The sequence below is a fragment of the Micropterus salmoides genome, unplaced genomic scaffold (genome assembly GCF_014851395.1).
Source record: "Micropterus salmoides isolate LMB-PRFRI ecotype aquatic unplaced genomic scaffold, ASM1485139v1 Ms_hic_scaffold_9, whole genome shotgun sequence".
NCBI classification, from domain to species: Eukaryota; Metazoa; Chordata; class Actinopteri; order Centrarchiformes; family Centrarchidae; genus Micropterus; species Micropterus salmoides.
Genome location: NW_024044681.1, coordinates 6,746,560 through 6,760,478, shown reverse-complemented (window position 1 = coordinate 6,760,478; position 13,919 = coordinate 6,746,560). Strand labels below are relative to the sequence as shown.

The following is a 13,919-nucleotide window of genomic DNA, read 5'->3' as shown; positions in this document are numbered from 1 at the left end:
ATTTACAATTGCCAAATATCCTGAATTTCGTTTTGCTCAAATTTAATGATAACTTGTTTGTGTCAAACCACTGTTTTATTTTTCTGAATTCTGAAGTGATTAAGTCCAGGAGTTGCTGTAAATTCTGATCAGAACCAAAAATGTTTGTGTCTTCTGCAATTAATAAATATCAAATTATAAATATAAATTATTACAAATAACAAATTTCAGAGATACTTTAAATGTCATTTTTAAAGAGGATAAATAATTTTGGTCCCAACACTGGCCCCCGGAGGACACCACACGCAATGTCTAAACATTCAGATGTTCAATCTCCCAACTTCAGAATTCTTGCCTGTCTTTTAAATAACTGCTTAACCAATTCAACACTATCTAAGTTATTCTGAGCCATTCCAGTTTATTGATCAATATTTCATGATTTATTGATTCAAATTCTTTCTTTTTTTCCCAAATCATCAAATACCCCAAGTCTTTTTGTTTGTGGAATCTGTGAATGAGTTCAGTTAGAGCGAGTGATGTTATGACCTATTATTTCTGAATCCTGTCAGTGAGTAATTTGTATTGTCTATGAATGTATCCAGTCTGTCATTGCAGAGTTTTTCTAGAATATTTAAGAATTGTGGCAGTAGAGAGATTTTAAAAAACAACAAATGCAATTATTGCTTGAAATTCAATGAAAGTTACTTTGGCTGCATTCATCTCTCTGAATATACACTCACCAGCCACTTTATTAGGTACACCTTGCTAGTACCGGGTTGGAACCCCTTTTGTCTTCAGAACTGCCTTAATTCTTCATGGCATACCCTCAACAAGGTGTTGGAAATATTCCTCAGTGACTTTGTTCCATATTGACATGATAGCATCACGCAGTTGCTGCAGATTTGTCGGCTGCACATCCATGATGAGAATCTCCCGTTCCACCAAAGGTGCTCTACTGGATTGAGATCTGGTGACTGTGGAGGCCATTGGAGTACAGTGAACTTACTGTCATGTTCAACAATCCAGTTAGAGATGATTTGAGTTTTTTGACATGGTGCATTATCCTGCTGGAAGTAGCCATCAGGAGATGGTACATCATAAAGGAATGGACATGATCAGCAGCAATACAGCAGGCTGTTGTGTTCAAACAATGCTCAGTTGGTACAAAGGGGTCCAAAGTGTGCCCAGAAAATATCCCCCACACCAGCAGCCCGAACCGTTGAAACAAGGCAGGTTGGATCCATGCTTTCATTTTGTTTACTCCAAATTCTGACCCTCCCCTTTGAATGTCGCAGTTGGAATGAGTGGTTTTCTCAAAGAAACTTGAGTTACTGTTGCTTTTCTGTCATCTTCAACCAGTCTGACCATTCCCCTCTGACATCGGACATCAACAGGGCATTTTTGTCCACACAACTGGATATTTTCTCTTTTTCGGACCATTCTCTGTAAACCCTAGAGATTGTTGTGTGTAAAAATCCCTGTAGATCAGCAGTTTCTGAAATACTCAGACCAGCCCGTCTGGCACCAACAACCATGCCACTTTCAAAGTCACTTAAATCCCCTTTCTTCCCCATTCTGATGCTCGGTTTGAACTTCAGCAAGTTGTCTTGACCACATCTACATGCCTAAATGCATTGAGTATCTGCCATGTGATTGACTGATCAGCTATTTGTGTTAACAATTGAACAGGTGTACCTAATAAAGTGGCCAGTGAGTGTACTGTATATTTCACATGTATTGGGATCAATTTGAAGTCATTGAAATTTTAGTAATTTAATATGGCATGAGGTAATTTAATATGGCATGAGGTGGTCCTGTTCAGGAACAGGACCACGCTTCTCTCTCTCAGTAATTCAACAACTTGAGCTTCATTAAATTTCTCCACCCGTGCCTTCCTTATCCAATCACCTGCACACCCCTATATAAGCTCGTCCAACCCTTTCTCTCTCTCAAGTTGCTGATAAGTACTTCTTGCTTAACTTAACATGGATTACAAGTTGGTTCTCAGCCCGTCCGACCGCGATCTGTACGGCGATTAGTCCTTGGTCTCTGAATCTCCTCTGTCCATAGTTACATCCACTCCCATGCGGTCAGCCATTCATTCACCCCGACCGCGCTCCATTATCCAAGTTCCTCAGCACCGCATCATCCTCTATTCTCCATCCAGCAGCTCCGGTCTGACTCCAATGAACACACACTGAGGCCACCACCCACTTTCAAGTTCACTCTTTCAGATGCCCGACTTCCGTTCTTTCAGATGCCCAAATACCCATTTGTTTTCCCTACCCTACCCCTGCACATACATCCCTCCATCCCAGCATCCTTTCTTCTTCCCTTTCTTCAGCTGCAGCTGACAAAGCTCCTCAGCTTCCCCCATTATAGGAGCTCTTTCTCTCTCGCGCGCAGCAACCACCACCAGTGCTGCCATCCATTCTGCCACAGCCTCAACAAGCCACGGTATTCCATGTCATGGAACCACTCCATTTCCTCCTGTTCTTTCCCTGTTCATCTCATTCCCCAACCCCCCACCCACACTCCTCCCCCTGCATCCCTCTGCATTTTCCATTCCTGCAAGCAATACCCACTTTCCCGCTCCACCCATCGTCACTCCAACAACCACCAAAAATTTCCCCAGGCAACAAATTCTGTCAGGTAAGTATCTCAACCTCTTGCTTCTCTTCCAGCTATCCATTGAAACCAACACCAGTCCCAGGGAGCTCTTTACACCGCACAGCACAATCCAGCTTATACATCCCTCACCTTCATGTTCTAGGGAGCTCACGTTTGTAAAATTTGTCTTTGCTTTTAATGCAAGACCATCCGTTCAGTCTTCCCCAACCGCAGGGCGCCGACTTGGATGACTACCTCTCAGTCATCTTGGATTTGGCTCTGCAGTTCAGCGGCACCAGGTTTTCAGATGCCGCCTCCAACAATTTAATAAGGGTACCTACTGGGGCACCCTTAACTCAGAACTTCCCTGGCTTGCAACCCATATGGCAACCCTCCTCATTAAGCCACTGGCGGCATGTACGGAGAAATATGAGGTTGAGAAGGAGGCTTAAACGGAAGTGGATCAAATATTGCCACAACTTCAATTTCTCTGTACATTCCAAACTACCTCTTCTACCTTTGGTACAAAGGCATCATCCCACATGGCCGATCCTTCCTTTCCAACTTACCGTCACCATCCGCCACAGTCCCGTCCCTTAATAATCGTGTAGTACTCGAAAATGCTGGTAAAATGAGCTGAGATCATGACACAACTTTCTTTCTTCTTGAAACGGCATTTATTTCTCTCACGATGACCACTTAACCCAACCCAAAGATATCAACCTACACCTAAGCAGCCCCCTCCACCGGTTTAGGCTGCGACTACGCAGGCAGATGGTTCGCCTCTGAGTGGCTGCAAGAACCCTTCTTTTGAGGCATGAGTGGTGCAAAATACATTCTGGAACACACAGACAACCACACTGCCATTGACATCATAAATAAAGCTCGCTCCCAATCACTCAACATCATGAAGTTCAGACTGACCTAATCTCAGCCCAACACTAATTTATTATCCTCACCGCTCACGTTCCAAGATCCCAAAACACCACTGCTGCCAGCCTATCCCATTTCTCTTTCCAGAAATTCAATTCCTAGGCCCCAGACTCCGACCCCCATCCAAAATTGGTTCCTCAGGTTTTAGCCACGATCTTCACTTGAAACCCCAGCTTCTTCACCTGGTCGCTGCATCACAACAATCGATCATCAGTAGTCTCGCTCTCAAGACCCTCTGACCATATGATTCAGGGTGGTGTACATTCAGAACAATCCACACCTCATTCATCCTGCCATTTCTTTCAACATTGTATCCTTAACCAGCTTAATCACCTATGCCCTTGGATTTGAGTGTGGTGTTTTTCTGTTATTTTATTAAATGTCCTTTCTGTTTTATCCATTGCCTTTGTGTTCTTGTTTAGGTTTTGTTAGTGGAGCATTGCTTCCTTGTTTTCTGTTGTATTTAGTTACATATATCCTTGTGTTATCAGTGGCTTTACTTCCTGTTTTATTTTGTAATTTTGGTGATTTTGTCTAGCTTTGTTTCCTTTCTACCTTGATTCCTAATGTGTCTCAACTGTGATTAATTGCCCTGAATGTGTGTGTATGGTGTGCACTTGTATATATTGTGTAGGAGACAGAACGGACCCAAACGCAACGCTGAGGGTGAAAGAGAGGTTTATTGAGGAAAAGCAGGCTCGAGGCGAGGGCAGGTGGAAGGAGGGGGAGAGGCAGACGAGGACTCGGGGAACCGAGAAGCTGGAGGAACGGAGGGCACAAGGCTGGAGGCTAGGGGGGAGGCTGGCAGACGGGTAGGTGAGGACACGGAGACGGGGGTCCAGGCGGGGTGCGAGTGGAGAAGCCGGGGGGGTGTCATGGAGGCGGCGAGAGGAGGAGGCAGGCGAGCGAGCCCGGCTGGCCGAGCTGGGAGGCAGAGGTGAGTGGACCTGGCGGGGAAAAACAGAGAGACAGGGTTAGTAGGCAAGAGGACAAGAGGCAAAAGGAGTATAAGAAATAAAGCCAGAACGAAGCGGCGACACCAGGTCAAGAGCTGCGACGATCGAGCGAGGGTGGAGTGGAAAGCCGGGGTAGATATACTGGCAGTGATGAGGCTGATGGCTGGCAGGTGCGGCGGCCGGGGATGGAGGTAAACGAGGTGCAGGTGTGGGTAGCCAGCCGGGCTCCGGAGCAGGGAGGGAGAGAGCACACACACAGAGAGAGAGAGGAGGCACAGGAGAAACCAGAATGTGAGGGAAAGGAGAAACAGGACACTCACCGACAGCCGGGCTGCCACCGCGACAGGGGCCCCCCCCTCAACGGACGCCTCCAGGTGGACCCCCCGGTTTGTCTGGGTGAGCCCGGTAGAAGTCGGACAGGAGGGAAGGATCCAGGATTTGACTGGCAGGGATCCAGGAGCGCTCCTCTGGGCCGTAGCCGGCCCAGTCCACCAAGTACCGGTAGCCTCGACCTCTACGTCGCACATCCAGGAGGCGGCGCACAGTGTAAGCGGGGTGTCCGTCGACCATCCGGGGAGGGGGAGGCGCTGCCACTGGCACAGAGAGGGAGCTGGTGGAGACGGGCTTGACCCGTGAGACGTGGAAGACCGGGTGGACTCTCATGTGAGGGGGGAGTATCAGGCGAACCGCGGAGGGGTTGATGACGGCCTCGATGGGATAGGGGCCGATGAACCGGGGGGCGAGTTTCTTTGAAGAGGTTTGCAGGGGGAGGTCTCTGGAGGAGAGCCACACTTGTTGTCCAGGCCGGTAGGCGGGGGCTGGAGTGCGATGCCGGTCTGCCAACCGGCGATTGCGGGCCGCGGTGCGCTGTAAGGCGGCCGTGGTCTCCTTCCAGATGCGGCGGCAACGGCGGAAGTGGGCCCGTACCGAGGGGACCGCTACTTCTGCTCCCTGGGCGAGGAGGTTCCCTGTCGCGGTGGCAGCCCGGCTGTCGGTGAGTGTCCTGTTTCTCCTTTCCCTCACATTCTGGTTTCTCCTGTGCCTCCTCTCTCTCTCTGTGTGTGTGCTCTCTCCCTCCCTGCTCCGGAGCCCGGCTGGCTACCCACACCTGCACCTCGTTTACCTCCATCCCCGGCCGCCGCACCTGCCAGCCATCAGCCTCATCACTGCCAGTATATCTACCCCGGCTTTCCACTCCACCCTCGCTTGATCGTCGCAGCTCTTGACCTGGTGTCGCCGCTTCGTTCTGGCTTTATTTCTTATACTCCTTTTGCCTCTTGTCCTCTTGCCTACTAACCCTGTCTCTCTGTTTTTCCCCGCCAGGTTCACTCACCTCTGCCTCCCAGCTCGGCCAGCCGGGCTCGCTCGCCTGCCTCCTCCTCTCGCCGCCTCCACGACACCCCCCGGCTTCTCCACTCGCACCCCGCCTGGACCCCCGTCTCCGTGTCCTCACCTACCCGTCTGCCAGCCTCCCCCCTAGCCTCCAGCCTTGTGCCCTCCGTTCCTCCAGCTTCTCGGTTCCCCGAGTCCTCGTCTGCCTCTCCCCCTCCTTCCACCTGCCCTCGCCTCGAGCCTGCTTTTCCTCAATAAACCTCTCTTTCACCCTCAGCGTTGCGTTTGGGTCCGTTCTGTCTCCCACCGTTACATATTGCTATCAGTTGTGTTCTGTCCTTGTGTTGTCATCATCAAATGTTGAATGTTCTGCCCTGTGCTCTGTTTCCTGTGGTTTCCTGGATTGTTTCCCTATGTTTTGGATTACTCTGCCCTGTTCTGGATTTATGTTACTTTTGGACTCTTCCTTGGTTTGGACTTTTACCTGCTGCTCATTGTATAGATCATCTTTGAACTGTATCCTCCTTGCAAGTGTCTGCATTTTGGGTCCACACCTCTGCCTCCTGCCACTTCACTCAGCTTGTGTGATACAGCTCATCCAAAATGGAGCTGAGGCCTCCTCAGTGCGCCGGATACTTATCTCCCTCTATCAATTCAACCCTCGAAGCAATGTTCCCCCTTGCATTATTCAGTTTCTAAAGATGCTCAGAATTCACCACCGCCTCATGCACCTACGATCCTACTTGGCTGGCAAGCCTCTCTGACATTTCTGTCCACTCTCAGATTTAATCTCAAACTAAGTAAAACGGACCAGCTCGGTTTCTCACACCCCATTTTCCTCTTCTGCTTAAACTCTTACCTGAGCCCCTTTGAACCCATCCAGACCTACGTGAACCACAGACTACACCACCACCAAATCCTTTCTAAATACAGGATCTCTCCGAATCTATACTCCAATTACTCCAGCATCGGGCTCCTAGACCACACAATCAAATCGTCAGCCGTCGGTCTTCCCATGCCTACCTTAGCTGCAACAACCTCAGCGCCGTTCAAAGAACCCAGCTCCGTTCAGTGTAATTACTCATTTTGGGGGTTGATCATCAAGCCACTTGAGTGAGCCCCTGAGTCTCTTCCTAGCCACTCTAACCACCAAACCCTAAACAACTCCATCATCCCTCCGTTCTCGACCCCTTCATCCAATCCCCTCAACCCCGTCTCTCCCCTCTATCCCTCCATCCTCCGTCTTTTTTTACTGAATCAATCATTAATGATTCTCTCACACAATGCAAGATGCTATGTACCATGCAGTCAGAAAGTATGAAGATATGAAGATCTATTATAGCACATTAGAATCTGTCTCAGCCACGAATGTTTTCAAATATTTTCCCTTCACTGTTCATAAAAATGGTGAGAAAACACACAAGTCAACTACATCTGATTCATGAAAGAGGAAGGGCAACAGATTGTTACAGATCCAGTTCTACAGCAATACTTCTAATGTTAGCAACTGTAGCTGAGCACTGACTTTTTATTGTTCTTTATTGTCTCTAATATGTATTGTACCAGATATAACTGAAAATTAATCTTCATCTTTAGTCCCTGGGGCAGAGGCCTAAAGTGATGCACAGGTTACATTAATAAAAGATCTCTTGTATTAAATCAAAACCTTACACTTACAAAATAAATAACACCATACAAAAAGTGAGAAACAAAACAAAAAATAACAACCACTCCAAACAAACAAGAGAAGAACAATACTAAATTCCCACTTGGGAGCTCACTATCTGCAACAGCATTAAAAACAGACAAGTCATCGGTACAAGAAATGTACTGCACACTGAACATTGTACATGTTCAATGCAGACCAGTATAAACTTGCTCTTCAGCAAACCCCTCATGCCTTTCCATCACAAAGGACATAGGCATTATGGAGCTCTCTAGAAGACCACAAAACATCAGCTCTTCTTTCAACACATACAAAAATATGGGCACGCCTGCATGTCAGTCACATAATTCACTGCAATCACAAATGCTTTGGTATTCCCATTTCTTTGCATTGGAACAACACAAATCTGAGACATTCCACACAGAATTCCAAAAATGGACTGGGCACAATTATTGTCACCTTTTCAAAATCATGCAGCTGATGCAAAGAATAATTCTGTGATTGCAGCCCACCCATGAGATGGGCTCACTGAGCTGTGTGCAACTGCTGTTTGACACCTTTTTAGAACACACTCAATTTGGACAGCTCCTGTAGTTTTAATGCTGTACATAGGCCTTCAGGACGGACTGGATGTCCATGTAATTGGTTGTGGAAATCTTTCTATAAGGTCTTAAGCTTGTATTAAGCCAGCCATGCGCAATACAGGCAAAACAATAAATAATGAATGAATAATAATTCCACCAAGTTTGAGAAAGCACTTCTATTTTTTATGTTCACTTTGGAAGACATCACATGACCAGGGTTTGGGGAAATGATGGAATAGAGAAGATCTATATCTTAACTGTTAATCACGCAGACGTGTAATTGCGTAATGTGGGGAAATGGGTGTGAGGACTGAGCTTAAATTCAGGTGTGGGTAGGCAAACCCTGCAGACCAGGTCTGCTCACTTGGAAACAAGCACAGACTCTAACCTGCTGTCTGCAAAGGGAAAATATATTTGCATGATTTTAGATTTTGCATGTGAACAATCATCTCTGCTGATCTTTATTTCTTATAGGAATGCAAACTGGAAGAAATTCTCTGTGCTACAACAGGTTAATGTCTTAATTGCTTCTCTAAAATGTCGTATGTAAATCAATCTCTGTCCAATGTCACAACTGAAACACAGTATCAGGGGTTACTGGAAAGACTGTTATTTTCCACTCTGAATACAGTGCCATGTTGTGTGTTTCTCTTCATTAATGGGACCATGTTGTTCACATTGAGGAGTAAACCAGTGTTTTGTGAGACCTCTCGTTACATTCTGCTGTTTAACCTCCTTCTTGCAGACACTGTTCAGATGGCAGTGAGCCAGTTACTGTATGTAATCGCTGCTTGTAGAATAACGCTGACATATCCTGTGTGTGGTGTTCTTGACATGCTTGGTTATCTCACAAATGAAATCTCTCCTCTCACACTGGTGGTGATGTCTCTGGAGAGATTTGTAGCTGTGTGTTACCCACTGAGGCACGCTGCCATCATCACCGTCAGAAACACAGGGGGGGCCGTCACTGGGGTTTGGGTCTTCAGTTCACTAAATGTTCTCACTCGAGTTCTTTTGCTTTTAGAATTTCCTTTTAAAGACCTGGAGAGCCTGCAGATGAAAGATTTTTGCTCTAACATGGCCATGCTTCTTGGCCAAGTATCTGCTGATTATGGCAAAGCCTACACTTGTTTTCTGTTTGTATCAGCGGGTTTGGTAATAACTTCCTCCTATATTGGTGTGATGATAGCAGCCAGGTCGGCCTCCACAGACAAAGCTTCAGTCCGTAAAGCTCGTAACACACTGCTGCTGCATCTGGTGCAGCTGGGCCTCAGTCTCTCCTCGACTATATCCAGTCCTCTGCTCATTGCTCTTTCAAGAATTGTAACAAGGATAGCAATTGTGCGCATCCAGAATGTTTTTTATCTGTGTGTTTTTATATTCCCCAGATGTCTGAGTTCTCTCATCTATGGCCTCAGAGACCAGACCATCAGACCCGTTCTCATGTACCATCTATGCTTTCGACTGAAACGTTCCAGCTCAGGCTGAGAAGTCAAGTTTTAAGGGAGGCCTTCATAAATCACCATATCTGACTGTAGAGACTGCACAAGAAAGAAATTGAAAACACAGTTTATAATTTTGTAAATGTCACTAATGCTTGAAATTCATAATCATATCATAATTCTCACGTCCAAGAGCAGGTGATTTTAAACGGATGTCTTAAGTTGTTTTTATCTCACTTTATCCTAATGTGTTTTCAGCATAGTTGTAACTTCTAACGTGTTATTGTGTGTCAAATGCTTGGGGAGGGGGAGCTTTATTCCTTTGTTGGATAAGTATGGACTTCATAGAGATGACACAAGAATAAGACATAGAATCCCTGACGGATGCAAACACGGCATCTTAACAGCTAGGCCCTCACGCGCCCCAGTTCATTGTGATAATACATTGCAGGGCTTGTTGTAGAATAATAAAACAAAGCATGTGTAATAACTTATAAAGATGGGTTATTAACTGGTTTGACATGAAAAATGCAGCTTAATCCTCTGTCACGCTCATCTGCCCTGGTGATAAGACGCTGGCCAACACAGGCAGCCCTCATCACTGCTACACCAGCATTTTACACCATTCAGTGCATCCAAAATCAGCCTTTATCTAACCTCACAGTGTCCTGACCTCCCCAAACACCCGCAGTGCTTAAAAACACAGAACATGGGGGTAAAGATTATGCAGATAGCCCCCTTATTTAGAACGAAGGAAAGAAAGAAGTGTGGAACTTAAAGTTTCAAAATTGATTAAATCAATAAGAATGTATGAACTAAATTATCATTTAATTCAAGAGTAAAACATAAATAGTTCAATGAATAGTGAAATTCATCATTATTGTCACATGCTATTAAATTATTCTTATTTTCATGGAAACAAAGGCTGTATCACTACCTATTGCACTATATTTACATCTGTTATCTGCCATTTTATTTGAGTGTCCAAATTGTAAGTATAAAATATATGCATCATACAGTATGGCTCTTTGAAACCAAGTAAAACTCCAAACTTAAAGTTTAATTGCCTCGTACTCCCCTCTGGGTTGTCTGGGTAGATTTGAATATAATTTTTGATTGTGTGTAGGGCTATGCTGTGTTAAAAGGGGGTATTAAAGGGGCTATGTGGAGTTTTCTTCTGTAATTTGTAATGCATCACCTGTGTGAGAACAAACAAAACAGGGACCCACTAGTAGAAGTATTACTCCATAGTACTCCACACGTAACCTTTTAAGTTACTCTAAAGTTCGACATTTTAGGAAATAGGCTTATTTTCTTTCTTTCTAAGAGTGAGGTGAGAGGATTGGTATCAATCAAATGTGTGTTCACTGTAGTGGGTTAGTATGGAGCTGGAGTCCGGCCTGGTTAACCTAGCTTAGCATAAGGACTAGAAGCAGGAGGACACAGCTATCCTGGCAAATCACCCTTCTTCCACGTTGTCCAGCAACCCTGCTCCCCCTGTGCCATCGCCTTCAGCCTGCACTCCTCCTGCTCCATCCTCATACCTTCGAAGATAATAAGGCTCTGAACCACATCCGATGCCTGCTCGCCCTGTATGAAGGCTGCCCCGTCTCTTTAGGGGTCTGAATGTGCACGGTGCAGTTTGAAGCAAGCGTGTGATGTCATCCAAGTAACTCCTCAGTTCGGGGAGCCTCCACCTTACAGGCAGCCAGACTCCACCCATCACCTGCCTCGCTCCGGTCAAGCTGACTTTGAATGCTGCTATGAAGAGGGTGGGGGAGATGGAACATCCCATTGCAATTCCTACTTCCAGCTGCTGGTGACCTGGCGTGGGGGAGGGCATGTGCAGCTCCTGGAAGTAGCTCATCACAATGGACTTGATGCTGTCTGTAGAAAAAGTCACAGGCAATGAGCTGATGTGGCACTGACCCCTATGCATTGGCTAGGTCCAGCCATACAACGTGCACATCCTTCTTCTCCTTCTTAGTGGTCTGACTGTTCGCAAATCACAGTGGTATATTTAACACAGCTCCGGAAGCCTGGGACCCCGGCATTCAGGTAGCTGGAATCGATGTAGCTATTCCTCATCGTGTCGGTGGGCATCCTTCTCGCCATGACTGAGAAGAAATTCTTCCCCTCAACATTCAGCAGGACTATGAGTTAGCTGATTGTCTTTGAGCTCTGCTCCTTGGGAACAGACTGCCACTGCCCTTTGCCAAGGAACCTGAGAAAGTGGAGATGTGGCTAAAGAGAGGTGACATGTAGAGAGCACGAAAACCTGACAACAGACGAAATAAACTTTAACTAGCGACAGCTGATGAGACTTGCTGCCTATGACATTGGACATTTTAATCAGCAAAGCGATAGTTTTCTGCTTCACTTCTGCAAAATCCACAAAAGTCTAAAAATCAGGCAAAACACAGGAAAACACTGGAGATGAGGCTGGGACTCTTGACAAAATACAAAGATAAAAAATGTTTAAACAAAAGACAAGGGAAGCACATGGACTGTACAGTATATGCACAGAGAGAGGGTCAGACACGACACGGGTGAAACTCATAAATGCATGAAGACACACAAAGAAGGATTCTTAACTTAACAAAACTCAAACCCCAAACCATGACACTCTGGTTGAACTGTTTTTTACTATTTATTCTGTTTTTCAGTGTTTTTCTTATGGAGTAATACTTGGCAAGTTCTACTTCTCTTTTGGGAGGTGTAGAGGTGCGATGGGAGCTCATTCACAGTCCACTGGGTCTGATGATGATCAGTTCAGTGACATGATCTACTAATTAGGCTCACAGATAGGTGATAGCCAAACTTATGGTGCTATTGATAATGTTGCACTATATATGACACAAAATGGTTTCATTTATTGTCGATGGACAAAATGTTTCTTAAGAATTCTTTTGGATTTTTATTTGTGAATGTAAAAGAACAGGTGCTCTGTAGAAAATCATACATACTGTTACCACTATACAATCACATGGCTGGCCTACACTAGAATGCAGCCAATAGAAAAGACCAGAGGCCTTGCCCCAGTATACTTTAACATCTAGAAAGGAGCTGGGGATTGAACTGCCAACCCTGTGACTAATGAACCACAGCAATCTGACCACCATCTTGTATATGCACAAGATCCTCCGTCCTCCTTCTTGTGACCTGGAAATCGACCTCAGCGCGCCATCATAAAGGACATTTCACTTCCTAAAATGACGAGTGAGGATTAAAGGGTGGGTTTTTTAGGGGACAGCAAATTTACAGAAGCTGTATACTCTCTAGTGGTGCTACCAGCAGAGTTTCAGGAGTGGGACCACACATCAATGATGTCACTCCTGGCATTTACATAAGTACCCACACAACACATGTCCTCTTCTTCCCTCTCGCATTCCTCACCTGAACCGAGGTACTTCCATCCACTTACCTCTTTTGAGAAAGTGTACATCGCTATCCCCATCAGACGATGAATTATTTGGACGGACTCACGACAGTCATTTTCTACACCCACGTCAGCAGACCCAGCACAGAAGCGGAACCCTTCTACGTCTCCACGCTTGAGACCCCGCTTTCCACAATCCTAAAGCCAAAGTGAGTCCAGCTTTAATGTCATCTCTTCCACGGTCCACTTTTCTAAATGTAGGGGCCTACTAAATATGGCTAAATGAAAAGACTGTTTCTTCGTATGTGGGATCTTAATGGGAAAAACTACACCTTCCATGATGCTTTGCTCTTTGTGAATTCCAGTGTCATGATAACGTAGCCAATGTGATTTTAGTTTGTTTTGACTGATGTAAACTGAGCCAATTAGAGATCACTTGGGAGCTAGCCTGCTGAGTAGCATCGCTGTGAGGAGGGACCCCGCCCACGGGAATTGCATTGCGGCCCGGACATCTACCTACTGCACCTCGCCATTCTGCTGCATCGTCTACCTGTGGATTCTTTAGAACTGTCGGAGTGACGGAGGTGCGTGAGTAAGGGTAGACTTTTCTGAACATTGAACTGTACTACCAGGGAGTTAAAGGATTTCTCTTTCATATGTGCGCCACCGTATGGCCCCTAATGTTTACAAATCCAAGCGCTTGGTAATAATTTGAACATTTCTTTCAGTTGGAACTGTGGTAGTACAGATTTCTGTACTTGGGACTTTATTGTACTGAAGGGGTATCTTTTGGTATTGATACCTCTACAGGTTACATTTATTTTCATTCAGTTCACGCACACAGTTTAATATTTTTTTTATTCCATCCTAAGAGAAACAAAACAGTGAAGTGTTATTTTGAAGAGTACCAGAGTGGTTTGATAAAGCATCTTTTGGCTGTGTTCATTGTAAGGTTTAAACTTTAGTGATTTGGGTTTGATACAAAAATGTGGTGTTTTAAAGAAAACCCTTGGTTTTGAAAGTACCAGGAAAGTAAAA

At 45.6% G+C, this 13,919-nt stretch overlaps 1 protein-coding gene across 1 annotated transcript; it reads left to right on the top strand.

Annotated features, from left to right (window-relative positions):
* Positions 1-8,597: 8,597 nt before the first annotated feature.
* Positions 8,598-9,548, top strand: LOC119895638 (odorant receptor 131-2-like). The gene has a single exon (XM_038708890.1). It carries the CDS (start codon positions 8,598-8,600, stop codon positions 9,546-9,548), a length of 951 nt encoding a protein of 316 aa, XP_038564818.1.
* The last annotated feature ends 4,371 nt before the right edge of the window (positions 9,549-13,919 follow it).

Coding starts and splice junctions, on each gene's coding strand:
- LOC119895638 (XM_038708890.1), top strand. CDS start 8,598: ATGTCGTATGTAAATCAATCTCTGTCCAATGTCACAACTGAAACACAG.